General features: G+C 38.3%; 1 protein-coding gene across 3 annotated transcripts in view; it reads left to right on the top strand.

Annotated features, from left to right (window-relative positions):
• Window positions 1-15,807, top strand: part of frmpd1b (FERM and PDZ domain containing 1b) — a 30,213-nt gene extending 14,406 nt beyond the window's left edge. Inside the window, exons 3-18 of one of the 3 annotated variants that reach the window (XR_003438909.2) lie at window positions 98-209; window positions 1,403-1,566; window positions 5,319-5,421; window positions 6,655-6,700; window positions 6,834-6,938; window positions 7,047-7,142; window positions 7,329-7,454; window positions 7,582-7,701; window positions 7,933-8,069; window positions 8,375-8,501; window positions 8,877-8,969; window positions 9,747-9,929; window positions 10,175-10,319; window positions 10,404-11,417; window positions 11,547-13,925; window positions 15,135-15,807. Coding sequence is in view for 2 of the 3 variants with exons in the window: in XM_027135429.2 (XP_026991230.1) it covers window positions 106-209; window positions 1,403-1,566; window positions 5,319-5,421; window positions 6,655-6,700; window positions 6,834-6,938; window positions 7,047-7,142; window positions 7,329-7,454; window positions 7,582-7,701; window positions 7,933-8,069; window positions 8,375-8,501; window positions 8,877-8,969; window positions 9,747-9,929; window positions 10,175-10,319; window positions 10,404-11,417; window positions 11,547-13,819 (4,836 nt within the window). In the remaining variant the exon portion in view is untranslated. Of the gene's footprint in view, window positions 1-97; window positions 210-1,402; window positions 1,567-5,318; window positions 5,422-5,506; window positions 5,522-6,654; window positions 6,701-6,833; window positions 6,939-7,046; window positions 7,143-7,328; window positions 7,455-7,581; window positions 7,702-7,932; window positions 8,070-8,374; window positions 8,502-8,876; window positions 8,970-9,746; window positions 9,930-10,174; window positions 10,320-10,403; window positions 11,418-11,546 lie in introns of all 3 variants that reach the window. The other 2 variants (XM_027135430.2, XM_027135429.2) reach the window with 2 other exon arrangements.

Below are 15,807 nucleotides of genomic sequence, written 5' to 3'. Positions count from 1 at the left end.
AGGGAGTCTATTTTTTTTTTATTACAATCCAAAAATTTGTCATCAGTCCTCTTATCACTCCCTATATCTCCAATCTCTGTTTTTTTTTTCTTCTCAGTCATTTAGATGGAGGAAAGAGAAAGGAGTAGGAGTTGCTCCCCGCGTCGGGTGCGCCGTGTGGAGCAGGTGGTGGGGAGATGGCTACGCCGATCACGAGACTCCCTCAGCAGGTAGACTTCACACACTCTCTCCCATGTAATTAATTAACTTGGCTATTAATGTAGTCACCTAAGTGCTTTTTGCCCATAAGCATAGCCACAGCAAGTCATAATCTAAATCTGACATGAACACCCTACTGTTTAAACACGGGCATAGATTTCTTCTGTATTTGCCTTTGCTCATGTTTGCTGTCTCACAGTACAATGTGCTAATCATTTATCAAATGGGCCTTCAGCATGGCATATTGTGTTTGTTTTGCTCATTGTGCTTGCAGGTCAGATGTATTCATCTTTAACTCTTAGCCAACTCACTGATTACCATGCGCAAAGATTACTGTGTTCCAGTGTGCGGTGTTTAGCTGCTGACCGTGCTGTTTTTGTAAAATGTGCACACACACCTTACATTCATTTATCAAATCTTAAGGGGGAAATACACTTTCTCACTGATCGTCATGTAATGTATGTTGTAAGACAGTCTCAAACGTATGTGAAGTATATGTAATTATTATTATTATTATTATTATTATTATTATTATTATTATTACTTGCATTAACATAGAAAAAAAGTAGCTCAAAGTGCTTTTCTTGCACAAAAGTGCGATAAATAAAGTACCATAATTAATGTAAAAAAAAAGGACCCAAATAATAATTATAATTAAAAAGACTACAAATTAGAATATGTAGAATGCCTAACACACAAATACAAAACAAATCTCAAAATTTCAAGAAAAGAATAATATCAGTATTTTTATTTATTTATTTATTTTCAATTAATAAAGAACTGGCTTTCCTATTTCTATAGGTAGCGGGTACCATAGCTTTGGAGCATACTGACACAAGATTAATTCCCGTTTTTCCTTCCGCTGTTTCTGGAAAGATCCAATATACCAGCAGCAGATGATCTCAGTGTTCTTGAAGGCATATACAAGGGAATAAACAAGAGAGTTAGCAATGTAACTTGGTTCTAGCCCATTGAAGCCTTTCAAGTTCAGAGAATAGGTACCTTGTCATGTAAAAAAGTTTGAGTGTGTGCGCGCGTGTGTGTGTGCGCGTGTGTGTGTGCGCGCGTGTGTGTGTGCGCGCGTGTGTGTGTGCGCGCGCGTGTGTGTGCGCGCGTGTGTGTGCGCGCGCGTGTGTGTGCGTGTGTGTGTGTGTGTGTGTGTGTGTGTTTGCATATCTGCCTTACAATGTACTGTTACTTAAAGGGAGCGTATCCTTGGGGACAGGAAGTTGGGTCGTTCAGACGATGGCGGTCAACAGCATTTCCCTGTGAAGGCGACAGTGGAGGTGATCAGAGATGCTGTGCTGGACTCGCATGGCTTCACCCTCTCCACACAGCTCCCCCTGCTGGTCAGGGACGTTATTCCAGGTATACAACAAATACTAACTATAAATGGCATTTACTAGTAATTTACAAGCTTGTTGATGCCACACACATTCATTCATCTCGTGTGACTACATTAATCATGGTTTGGTGTGCAGGAACACTGGTCATGCAGCTGGAATTCACCCGTAATGGAACACCAATAGATCATGGGTTAACATGGGGTTATTATGGATTTCCATCTTACATGAAAACAAAACAGCTTTTCTTTGCAATATTACTTCTAGAATACACCTGACACACCTGTCACACCTGAGATTGTAGACGCAAAACCGACTTCTTCGACTGAGTATTCTTATACTTACTGATTATAAAATTTGTTTGTTTTTAAGTTCAAGTTTTGCTTTATTGTCAAATCTTCCAAATGTACCACAGTACCTACAAACAGAGAATTTGAAATTGCATTACAGTCAGTCCCTAGGTGCGTACAGATAATACTAACAATAGAAATTAAATAAAGCAGTGCAAGGAATATAGCAGACCAATGCTGCACAAAGTGACTGGTGCATGTCATCGTATGTTAGTGGGAGGGGGAGACCTGGGGATGTGGGATCTGGAGGGGTGGGGTGGGTTCAAAGATCTGTGGTGCCTTGGGCAGAAAAGGGAAGTTTTGTACTATTCACGTTTAATGCATAGAGCATGAATACAACACAAGTGCACCACAGTAGACACAACACAGGTCAGTTTAATAGTAAAGCAAACGCCATAACCTGCTTACATCTATAGGCATCAAAGTGATTTTTGCACCCAAGTACAGTAAACTATATAAAAGTTAATAAGAGCATGGATACTTAAATGTTTCTTAAATACTTATGGACTTGAATTGTGGTAGCTGTTAGAAGGGATGATTTCTCTAACAATGCTTGATTTGCCTAGATTTGCTCAATTTCTGTGCTGGCGTATGCCTACACTACCAGATATAGATAGATAGACCAGACTATTTTTCTAGCTGCTGTGACACATCTTAAGCTCAGATTTAGCTGTTGAAAGCAGCTTAAATGGTGGACACATGACAAATTAAAAATACACACAGAATAATGTAGGCTTAAAATGGCAAAGTTGAGGTTTGTTTGCACTTCATATGGAAAATCGTGCCGCTCTAACAGATACATTGTTTGAGTGCAGAATTTAAAATTATTATTGCAATACAGTTTATTTATTTTTTTCATTATTTTTAATGAAAGGATTACGGATATATGCTAGTAAAAGCATGAGAATAAGTAGGTGTATACATGATTGAGATTTCTCTTTAATCAATAACTCAGCAGTCTCTCACACACACTCGAGAGTATTTATCTGCTGTGTTTTCTTCAAACTTGCCCCTCCATTGAACAAATACAACCAGCTCTGACCAAGTGTCCTGAAGCACAAGGATGCATACTCCTTGTTGTTTACGTTGTTTAACATTACTCCTTAACATAAAATAACTAATTATAATGTGCTTCAAAGACTTTTTTATTAGAGCTGTCTTGCTGAATTTAGAACATTGATGGAACTCAATTTTTAGCCACGTCCTCTCCAAAAGACAGGGGACTGGACAAGCATGGAGACATTGCTGACCACATTCTTCAGGGTATAATTGCCGTCTGGGCATCTGACTTGCACTTGCATCACTGATATGACTTTGTGGCTTTTGGCAAATGTGTTTAGCTAGAATGACTTACATTTAAATGTAATTTATGCAATTGAGCAGTTAAGGACCTTGCTCAAGATCCCTGCTTGGCAGTGCTGGGATTTGAACTCATGATCTTCCATGCAGTCTTATTGTCTTTACCACTGAGCTCCCACTACCCATGATCACATGTCTCAGTGCAACATTTTATACCCAATGCTCCTTTTTATTGAATGTTATATTGACTTATTTGGGGTTCAGCAGATAGGTGACAATTAGTTTTTCTTCAATTGTCCCAACAAGCTGAATTGTATTGTTTTCTCTTTTAAAAGGTCAGCAACAAACAGGTGAAAGTTGAATTGGATTTGATGCTCTTTTCTTAGAAAACAATAGCCTTGGTAGGGCAAAGCAATCTTGCAGCTTCTCATCTACAGACAGTCTGACATTTACTCTGCTTGTCTTATTAGTTGCTGTGTGTGTCTGTGTGGCTGTCGTGAAATCTTCTCCCTCCCTGTGTGAAGTATCCATCTGTGTGCCACATCAAATCAGATTCTTTTTTTTTTTTTCTTCATTTAAAAAAAAATAAATAAATTGTCATTACCTGGGTTACAGTGCACACAGTCTTAATTACTTTTGTGTGAGTGTGTGTATGTTTAAGAGACAGAAACTTCTATATTAGTCACACGCAATGTGTGTCTATTTGGTTTGTGGGATTGCGTTGCGTGCCTGTCAAGTTCAGAGAGCAGTGAGAGCCAGCTGCTTGTCTGATTTTCCATTTATTTCAGTCTTTTGGTGCAGGTGCACTCTGGGAAAGATGTATACACACACACACAGTCTGACACACGTTCACTCACACATGTACACTGCTAACTTGGGTCTATATTTTTCACAGATATGACACATTGTTTAAGCTTTGTCCTTTCACTTAAACAGGCTCTCACTTTTGTCTACACCCACAGAGATGCACACATACTTCCTCACTGTCAGAGAAACAGCATGCTGACACCTCGGTTTCTGCAGCAGAAACAGCTGATCAGAGCCCAGTGGGAAAAACTTTCTGCCCTCCAGCCTGATAATTACATTCTAGAGAAGAGAGGAGAGAGAAAGAGAGGAGAGAGACAGAGAGAGAGGAGAGAGAGAGAGGAGAGAGAAGAGAGGAGAGAGAGAGAGAGGAGAGAGAGAGAGACTATGAGAAAAGGAGGGGGAGAAAGGAAGGAGACATAAGAAGGATTGTGTGGTTTTTGTGTGTGTGCTTGTTGCCAAGGTACATTTTGGCCTAGAACCAAGGTGAGAAAGAAAGAGAGCAGGACAGATACAAATGCAGAGCAATATGCAGTCTGGCGAAGAGGGCCAAAAGATATCACTACAGCAGGAGGGAGAACTGTGTGTGAGCATATATTCATGAGTGTACTCGTGGTCTTATTCTGACCTAACGACAAACATGTCTGACCAGAATACAGATTATTTTGCGGTATTCATGTCAATTATCTCATGCATAAATGCCTAAAAGAAAAAAAAATCACTGAAAATACCACAGTATAATGCTCAAGTATAAATACTCAACTGCATTAAAGATTTTAAGAATTTATTTATAAATATTTCATGTTTAATTTGTATGTTTCCATTTCTAAAGTCATGTTTTCATGAAATCCAAATCTTTATATTATATAACATCTTGTCTGCCATGTTTTAGTGTCAGTGCTGATGTTACGTGATGTAATTATGTAATATCTTTGAAAACCATGTAGTTGTGCTGCTATTGGAATCAAAGAATTTGTGAGGTGGTAGGAATGTAATTTTATCATACAACATAATGTTTCCCTTTTTTAATGCTCTGCAATCTGCCATCTAAACGTTTGTCTTCCTGCAGGATTTTTATTTTCAATTGAACTCCTCTAGCACAAAACAATCAAATGCCAAACAGCTTCCCTTTTCTCTGTACTTGTATATAGGTTGTAACATACCATTTATGTATATCCTCTTTATAAAGCTTTATTCATTCAGAGTGAGAAGGCGAGCACCAGTGTTAATATAACACATTACTACCACCATGATTTCACACATTATCGCTGAATGTTTCACATCAATTTTTTTCTCTCTCTCTCTCTTTTTGTACAAATTATAGGAGGACCAGCAGATGGACGTCTCTTACAAGGTGATCAAGTATTGAAAGTGAATAACAAAGCCATTGACGACTTGTCTCCTGAATATGTTAACAACATGATTAGGTAAAAATCTATTCTTCTGTCTCTCAATCTGCATTCCAACCTGCATTTTTCCCCCATTACAACTTGAAATGAATGCCACATACAGCAAAAGAGCAGTCAGGTAAATAGGTTTTCTTTCTGGAATCAAGACCCGTCCTTAGCATCATGCATGGTCAGTTTCCTTCAGATATATACAGCTTTCTATCTAGCTATCATAGTTTAAAATGAATAAAGGTAATAATAATTAACAAATTAATACTGTTAAGAAAAAGACATTTCAACTGTGCATCCTGAAGCATACAGTTCTACTGACTTCCTCAGGCTCTTTTAACCAACCACAATTAAAGTATACAAATACTCCACTATTAGAACTGTAATGTCTAAGAAATATATGAGAATCCCTGGAAAATGGATAACCTTGGCTCCACTTTGTCAACCGTGTCATGTTGCTGTGTTTCTAGTTACACTTCGACACATGAAGGGTATAAATAACAAACCACAGTAGGGGTAATGGGAAACAGGTGAACTCGTACAAGACTTAATCACATGAAGATAACAACAATACAACTGGGCATATTCCCAGTCTCTGATAGTGACCTACCACATCGTTTTTTATACAAGTTCTGTTAAAAGAAGATAAAGAGTTCCTAATTAAACAAATGAGACAACAATATTATACATGGTGATTTATTTATCAAGCGAAATGATCCAGTATCATATATCTGTGAGTGGCAAACCTCAGTACAGGACAGTTTCAACTTTGGGACGTTGGTGGGTTTCTTCACGGTATAATATGTTGTCTCATTTGCTTAACTGGGTTCTCTTCGTCCATGTTTAGGACTTGTTTGAAAACCCAGTGATGTTTTTTGGTCATATTTATACAGAAATATAGAAAATTAGAAAGGTTTTGCAAAGTTTCAAGCATAGCAGTATAATATTATAGCATTCAAAAGTTTTATCATGCCCTGTATCGAGGTGTTGTTATTAAATCTAACTAGAAAATGCCAATCTGTATTAGTTTTATAAAGCATACATCACAATATATGTGCGTTGATATAATTCTTGAACGCTGACTAATAATAACTAAGACGATTCCATGCTTACAGTAAATTATAGAAAATGCTTCACTAAACAAGACACATTGCAGTCGGAGAATAGAAAATAAATAAGCCGTTAAAAATTCGTTTTTAGGTATCATTGTCTTTTAGCTCTGATGCAATTAGGTTACAACGTCATACACTTTTTTTTTTGTAGGCAGTGCCAGGATTCTGTAACCGTGACGGTCCTCAGAAACATGTTGGTGAGTACATGGCAACTCTTACATAGAATATGACATTGTAGATGCACCTGCATTTTGGTAACAAGGCTATGTGGCTGTTTTTTTGGTTTGTTTTTGTTTTTTGTTTTTTTTTTTTTTTGTTTTGTTTTTTCAGAACCCCAAGTCATCATTTATGTCAGCAGAAAAGAGAGCTCGTCTGAGAAGAAATCCGGTCAAAGTGCGCTTTGCCGAGGAAGTATTAGTCAACGGACACACTCAGGTTCAGTCACCACGTGCATACATACATCACTCACACTTTTCTTATTTTTCTAAAAAAAAAAAGAGTTCTATTTAATGTGAAGCTCATGTCAGTCATGTGTCTCCCCAGGGAAACTCCCTTCTCTTTCTGCCCAATGTGCTTAAGGTCTACATGGAGAATGGGCAAACCAAAGCCTTCAAATTTGATAAGACCACCACAGTGAAGGTTGGTTAACAGCATTTCTGCCTTATTCCCATGTGACTGCAAAAAAACTCTTTCAATTTATATTCCTATTACTAAGCAAATTGACCCCATTATAATGTACAAACACATAATTTTATGGTGATTGTGCTACACAAATATACTCCCCAGACATAGGATGTTTTTGTATGTGTTTGTGTGTGTATGCAGGACATTGTGCTGACTTTAAAGGACAAGCTGTCAATTCGATCTATTGAGTATTTCTCCCTGGTGCTGGAACAGCAATACAGTATCACCAAACTACTCTTACTGCATGAAGATGAGCTCATACAGAAGGTAATTCTTTATATCCCTTTCTCGTAATATCTCCATACTAGAAATTAAACCTTTCTATAGCTTCCATTTTCTTAATTGAAAATATGCTCATGGAAGAAATGCATAAAAAAACATGTTAATCTCTCAGGTGGTCCAGAAGAAGGACTCGCATGATTACAGATGTCTGTTCCGAGTGTGTTTTATCCCCCGAGATCCAGTGGACTTGCTGCATGATGACCCAGTCGCCTTTGAGTACCTCTTTCACCAGGTATATATATATATATATATATATATATATATATATATATATATATATATATATATATATATATATATGTGTGTAATTTTAATTTATTGCTGTAAATATATTTTTTTATCCAATTTCTGATCAGAGTGCAATGTTTTACTAATATTTTGAATGTTGTCTGAGTAAAATTGCTTACTGCAGCTAATGTCATGCATGTGAAACATTTGAATACAATTTTTTGTATGTGTGTAGAGTGTTGGTGACGTGCTGCAAGAGCGATTTGCAGTAGAAATGAAATGTAACACTGCTTTGAGGCTAGCAGCACTGCATATGCATGAAAGGTTGGCCAGCTGTGGACAAACTACTAGAGCGTCTATCAAGAATATCGTGTAAGTCTCTTATGCAACTTGCAGTTCAAATATACAGCACTTATGTAGCGCAATATGAAAGCAGCTATATTCCAATCTGGAGGCATTTATACTTGCAAACATGAATCTTGGCAGGCATTCTGTTTGGGATACTCTTCCTGAATAGTTTACCTGCTTACCTGATGATAAATCCTAACTAATGAAGGCTATTTTTTTCCCTTTAACCAACATGCTTCCTAAAACACCTAACAGCAAATCTTCCTGTCAACCAAACTGAAATAATTGTTTGTTAAATAGCAAAGTGTTTGTGTGCATGTGTTTTTTAGTAAGGAGTTTGGATTAGAGAGTTTTATTTCACCCACATTACTGAGGAACATGAGAGAAAAAGACCTGAGGAAAGCTCTTACAGGCCATATGAAGAAAATCCAGTCACTGCTTGAACCGCGTCAGAAAGTAAGTCATGTGTTTTTGTGTGGAAATAAGCTGGAAAATATAATAAGATGTAATATAAGATCCATAAGAACCATATCCATATTGTAAAAAAAATTATATCTATAATGTGATGGAAATGTTTAATGTAATGCTAGTGTTTAATATAATCTCTAATAATATTTAGTGTTAATTAAGAAAGAAAGATGATGAACTTAACAGTAAATGCAGCAACATATGGGGATTGTGCACAAAACTCAGGAATAGAAGAATGGGTGTGAGAGTATATGTGCTTTTGTGATGATTCACCATGACGCATTTACTTTTGCTTTACTTCTTTCACCTGTCTACTCTTATGTTGTCTTTTATTATTCTCCCCCTCCCCCACATTTCCCTCAGGTAATCTCAGTTCCTCAGGCCAGGTTAGCATATCTAACTCAGATGGCAGAACTGATATCATATAGTGGGAGAAGCTACAATGCTACCATGCTGGTGAGAAAACGTTGTTACTTCCCAAAGAATAAATCAAATCTGCTGGAATTGTATTTGTTATTTTTATTCTAACATTTCATAAATTTCTTGAGTATTGTTTATACTGTTTATTATATCTTTCATAATCTATTATTTAATGCTAATTTAATAATCAGGGACAAGGTCCAGTTCATTATTTTGACACTCTTAAACTATGTTCACACATGAAAATTATTTTATCATTCTATGAAGTCACCCTTAAGTATTCCTACTACTGGTTACCATAGTAATAATATCAATAATATCAACAATCAGTAATAATGCAACTAGCATTCCACTCGACAACAAATGAAAAAAAAAATGAAAGATTTGGTGGGAGATTTGGCATTTGTATGTAATTATATAATTTAACAGTGTATCTATGCATCATATGACATTAGATGAAGGAGAAGCAGTGTGTGCTCTTTGTCACGGATCACTTGCACTCCATTGTCTTCAGTCCCATTGGTGGTTGCTGCAACAAGTTGCGCCATGTTTGCATACAGTTACACCTTTCTCAATTTTGTCACGTCATTGGACATGCCCACATCTAGTCCCCAATGCTCACTGTCGGTAATATCGCCAGAAGTCACCAGCTCTCAATGAAATTGAAAAATGGTCTCTGGTCACTTTGGCACTGCGAGCTGCTGTATGTATGAACATGCCATTAGTAGTATACTAATATTTGTTTTACTTGGCAGACATTCAGATTGTAAACAAGGATGACAATGGTTGCGTATTTATGTATGTGTATCTCAGCTGCAGGATCGTGAGTCATTGGTGAGTTTGTTGGTGGGAGCAAGATTTGGTGTCAGTCAGATACTAAACCACAAGCTGAACATGATCTCGACTATTATAGACTTTCATTATATCAGCCGTGTAGAAGTGCTCTCTGAGTCTGACAGGGTCAGCATGCTAAAGATCTACCTACATGATATCCAGGTGGGTACACAGATGGAATATCTAAAAAAAAAAAAAATGTCAGACTTTTTTTGGGGGGGTCTGTAGATGTAAGGTATATGTACTGGAAATATCTTGTTATATATATACTTCAACTTTACTTTTATATTAAATTTTTAGAGATTTATGAATTTATTTTACATATTCAAGCATCCCTTAAGAGCAAGCAATCATACCTTACACATCGTATATTTCGATTTTTTCTCTCTTTTGCTGTCTATATACAGCCCCTGGCCTTGTTAATGGATTCTGTAGCTGCTAAGGATTTGGCATGTCTGCTGGCAGGATATTGCAAATTGTTAGTGGATCCCAACATGAACGTGTTCCGTTGGGGCCCTCGTCCTAAAATTCGTCGTATTCCTTTAGAAGAAGGTAAATATTTTTGGGATAAATAATTTTAAGAAGTGCATCTATTTCTTATGCTTTAAGCATTTGGTTATTAATATTATTCCCTAGGCTTTGGATTCCGCTGTGGCAGTGACTCAGATGACAGCTCAGATGAGGACTACTCCATGGACAACCTGCTAGACACCCCAGTCTCTGAGGACACTGTCTCAACTCAAACAAATGAGGACCGGGAAGATGGGAAGGATGAGGAGAAAGAAGAGGCCAAAGTAAACACAGTAAGGGTGATTGTGACCCAGACAGAAGAAGACGAGAGGGTATTCGAGAGCATTCTAGAAGGAACAAGTACAAGTTGTTCTATTGAGGATGAGGACTATGCAGCAAGAGTAGATGCACTTATGGAAACAGGATGGTACACAGACCCTAGAGTCAACAGCAGCTTCTCTAGTTTGTCCAGTAACTCATTTAACACTCTTGAGGAGATTAGCAAGGTATCCACTACGTGGCCTGCTCGGTTGGACACTTTTCAGGAGGAGATGCCTAATTCAGAACAGGCTACTGGGGCCTCTAACCTGGATGTCCATTATCCTTACCTGCTAGAGATTCCTGAACACCGGAAACGGAAAGAGAAATCAAGCCCCAACTCTGGCTTGCTCTATGATAAGCATAGTGGCTTGAGGTACAGTGACCTCTCTCAGTTGTCTGATTCCCTTCCAAGCCCACCTGAAGCAAGTGATGATGCTTTGAGTGATTTGGAAGAGATTAATAAAGATGAAAACAAAAATTATAGCCCTGCAGACATCGATGCTGTGTTGGCTTCGGGTAGTAGTAATAGCATAAAATCTACGGTAGCTGGTTTTAATGTCCAAGCACTTTTAGCAAAGATTAGTAGCCATCCAGCATGCAAGAAAGATTTGAGAAATTCTAACCTCCACCAGAAAGAGGAAGCAAAATCTAAAGGAACTTTGTCCAGACCAAAAGTTCAACCTCCACCTCCACCCCCAAGGACAGTACCCAGAGTCTCTGAAATTGCAAAAGAAACGAAATACAGTGGCTCAGAATCAGAAGACGAGTTTTTTGACGCACAGGATCGTCTCACTCCACCAATCTTAGAACAGCCTGCAGGTTAGTGAGTTTTTCCGAAACATTAGTATGCATGCTCTGTATAATGTGTAACAATTATGTTTATTCTTTCTGGCAATCCTGTTCAAGCATTTATATCCCTTCTGTATTTCTTTTTCTTGTTTCTTCCAGACAAGAAAGTAAATAGAATGAATGGAATGGACCATGCTATGAAACAGACTGATTCTAAGATCAGTGTGGTGGAACCAGCAGCATCCAAGATACAGAGTCGATTAGTCAAGCCACACAATAGCGATTCTTTACCTATTAATAGAAACAAACTAAAGAAAGACACTTCTCTCCTTAAAGATGTCACTCCTGCAAAAAGTATTCTTGATAATACAGAGCTGGAGGGTCACAAGCCTTCAGAGTTTCTGCTTCCTCAACCAGACATCCTTGAATCTAAGACTATCACTAATAATCACATCCAGGAGAAGAAGGGCCAACAGTCAAATGGAGATATTCCTGGCTGTAATGCTCACATATCCTCAGAGCTTTTGGAGATGGAGCCAGACACTATGGAGTTTAAGCCTGTTACTACAGCTGGGCCACCACGGTCTTCCCCCTTAATCACTGCAGTGAGGCAAACTAAATCCCAGTTACCAACACATTCAAATGATACTAAAAATATCAAACCTACAGATTCTAAACAAGATGAAATACTTAAAGAAGAAAAAACAGAAAAACACCAATCACTGCCTCCTCTGCCACACAATAAAGAAGTTTTTGCACACACCCCAGAATCTGACCAACCCATATCTAAAGTTTGTCATTCATCAGCTGGTCTAGCTTTGAAAACTGTAGATGAGACACCATCAAATGGGATTTCTTTGCACACTTGGTCCCAGCGTAATGGGACCTCCCCTGACCTGCCTTTGAGCAAAGGGGTCTCTCTAAGCCATGAGAACCTTAAATGCCAAGTAAACAATGAGAACTTTGTAGTCACAGCGTCCAGTGCTTCATCTCCGACAGCAACTCAACACTCATCTGTGAATATGAGAGGATCTGTAAGCATGGATCCGAAAGATTCTTTTGTGACTGGAAGGATTTTAAGCAGCAGAAGTTCTTCTGGGCGTCTTCCTGCTTCAGCACTACGTGGAAAGATCCAGGACATGCCCTGGTATCTCACCCGATCCCAGGAAATTTTGGGGACAGTAGCACTCAGCAGTGATAAATTAGCAGACACTAAAGCATCTAAGGATGTATCTGATTCCAAGGATTCTCAAAAGGAATCGCCAAAATCCATTTCAGTACCTGCTTTAAATGATTGGAAAGAGAAAGATGCTGCAGTGGTTGTTGTGAAGCTCAAAGACGGGCCACAAGATGTTGCCTCATGTGTAAAAGACACAAGCGGGAATACTTCATTGTCTGGTCATTCAGACCTGAAGCAGAATGGGTTACAAGACTCAACGGAACTTTTCTCACGCTTGGGAACATGCAGGTCTGAACAGCCTAAGTCTCAAAAACACCCTGGTACAAAAGATAATCTGGAAAGGCCATCTCCTCCATCAAGCACTGGGACACCCCACCGTGATGCCTGTGGGTGCCACACTGTTTATGCCAATTGCTTTAGTGGGGATTCTGAGGATTTATGTAGTTTTGATGATGATCTCACAGTGTACGAGTTTTCCCGTCAGAAACAAATCAACAAACCACCCCAGACATCAAATTTACCTTCCTCTGCCCCCTCTTCCAATATCCTGTCTCTACTACGAGACTCACCTCACCCCCTTTCAACCTCTACTGAGCTTAGTCCTCTCTTTACCCCTCCCCGGCCTAGACCACTGGGTTACAACCCATTGGACAATCCACTACGGGATCTTCAAGGAAGGCGATATGTAACGGGCCTAAAAGGTATAGGGCTTAAAGGGGGCTACACGTCCCTGCACAAAGATATTGATGATCTTCTGCTGGTGCTTAAGAATGGTGAGACTGCAATAAATGCTCCAGGCCAGAAGGGGCCATGTGAAAAGGCGAGTGGTATGAATGGCAATTCCTTTTCTGAAACAGAGCGGTGTTTAGTGCAAGCTGAGGCACGGAGGCTGGCCTCAGGATGTCAGCGTGCAACTAGAGTTGGTTGGGCACCGGATGATGCTCTTCTCTCATTGGGCAATAGCTTTGGAGCTTTGGTGCATCTGGCAGCAGCTTGCCTTCAAGTGTCCTGTTCAGATTGTGGAAGTTGCCATGGTGATATTGATGGCACTGAGGCTTTACGGAAGCTTCAAGAAATTGTGTGTCTGTACAAGGAGTTTGTGATAGCTGTAGAAGCAGCCCAAGAGGGGGAAGGTGTCAGGTTGTTAGCTAAACAATGCACAGTTCTCATCTCTACAGTCTTCTCTCTAACACAGCTCTTCAGGACACACACTCCAGACACAGACAATAGACATTTACCACTAAACTTCTGAACTACTGGATCTTTTGATTGAAAGAGAACAAGAGAACAAAGAGAATGATGATCGTTTTCTTTGGATTCAAAGACTTTGAATGTGTGCTGGCACACATGAAATAAAAGTAAGTGCCGTGTACACACACACAAACACACAAAATCTCAGTCACACAGATTAACAGGCAAATAAGTCTACCAAATGTAGAACCTTTTTGTCCTCTAAAACTGTTGGTCTTGCCAAGTCTCCTTATGAACTCTACATGGGATATGGTTTTATTGATGCATACAGTAGCTATTTTCTAACAATATCTTATTTCTTTAAGTATGTATTCAAGTACTTATTTATTTTTACATATTATGTGTACGCACCGTGGATTATAACCTATACTTACATTTTGGTTTTGTTGTATGTAAAGTCCTACCTCTTGGTCTTATAACTAGTGAAACCTGAAAGAAATAGACAGTGTTACAGTGTCCAGTGTCTGTATAAATTTTTTTTTTGTACTGCTCGTCACTGATTTAGGCATGGTACTTTGTAAGATGGACAAAACAGACACTAAACTTCTTTCTTATCCAACTCTTGACCACGTGTACATATAATAGATGCTAGAAAGTATGTATAAAACACTCAATAACATTTGAATTGTGTGCAGTAATTTATCAACTCACTATCCAAAGTTTGTCTTCGTTCCTTTTGTTTAAAAAGCTGGATAGAAATGGGAATTAATGGATGGAGAAATTTTGACAGTATTTAATTTTATATCTGTATGTCAGTATGAAACTTAATGCTCCTTTTTCATTGCCACATTATCTTACTGTTCCAAAGATGATACAGCACAAGGTGCTCTGTCATTGTGATTATTCATTTCAAGCACTAGGCAAACTCCACTATTTTTACTTATTTTATTACTATGCAAGTGTCACTAATTCATATCTGTTGTCAAAGTTTTTGTATCGAACATTGCTCATATATCTGATCAAAACTGTTTTGATAATGGGGCTTCCCAAAAAAACCTAAGCCTTATTCTTGATCTGGAAGTACTTTTAAAAAATATTCTGGATTAAGCTCAAGTTAAGTACTTATGCAATTGCAACCTGGTTCATAATTTGCCTTGTGATGATTGGGGCGAATATATTGGCAAAGATATTGCCAGGTATTAGTACTAGAGTTTAAATAGTTTTTTTCAGTAGAGCACCCAATACTCAGTTAAGTGTTCTGCATTTTATTACTGTAAGAATGTTTAAATTCATCGTGTCATAAAATGTGGCACCTTCAGGGTCAGTTAAACTCTGAATGGTCGCTGGTAGCATTCATCATTTCATCTTTCATATAGAGGTCTGGGGTATGGATCTACATGAAGGAGCCTGTTCCAGGTCAGTACCAACATGATCATCATCGGATTTAACCCAGTCTTTAGAGCTTGTTGCACTTGTAATTAATCAATTATGAACATAACATGGTTTAACTAAAGTCATTAAATTAGAGGAGAGCTTCCAGACATCACACATACACTTCTCTGGCCACATTGGTATGTCAAACAATCATGGTAAACATTATAAAGGTGTGTTTGAGGCCACGGGTCACAATCAAAAGCATAAAAAAAGGGAAAAAGACAGCGAAATGTAGAAAGGAGTTTTCTTATGCCAACACACTATTGCATTTTTGGTCTTGTTTTGTTTTAAAAAATTTACTCCAGCACAAGTTATGACACTAATTGTTACACTGACAGAGATGTCTATCAGCCATATCAAACTACCTGAATATGGACATCATCAAATGGTCCTGTTGCTATTGTTTTTTTTTTGGGAGGGTTTGTCATAATTGTAGCAAATAAAAATTTACTAAATTAATCTGTGTATGCGGATAGCTTGCATTTGGAGTTCACATATATAAACCCAGAATAGCTCTGAGCAGTGAAGAATTGTCTGACTAATGAAGGGACAATTGTGAAGTCGTTTTGCATTCCTTCTACTGTATCAATAATTAAAGAACGAAATCGAATGGAA

Source organism: Tachysurus fulvidraco, chromosome 17 (assembly GCF_022655615.1).
Source record: "Tachysurus fulvidraco isolate hzauxx_2018 chromosome 17, HZAU_PFXX_2.0, whole genome shotgun sequence".
Classification (NCBI taxonomy): domain Eukaryota; kingdom Metazoa; phylum Chordata; class Actinopteri; order Siluriformes; family Bagridae; genus Tachysurus; species Tachysurus fulvidraco.
Note: the sequence above shows the minus strand (reverse complement) of the source record. Positions and strands in the feature narration are given on the sequence as shown.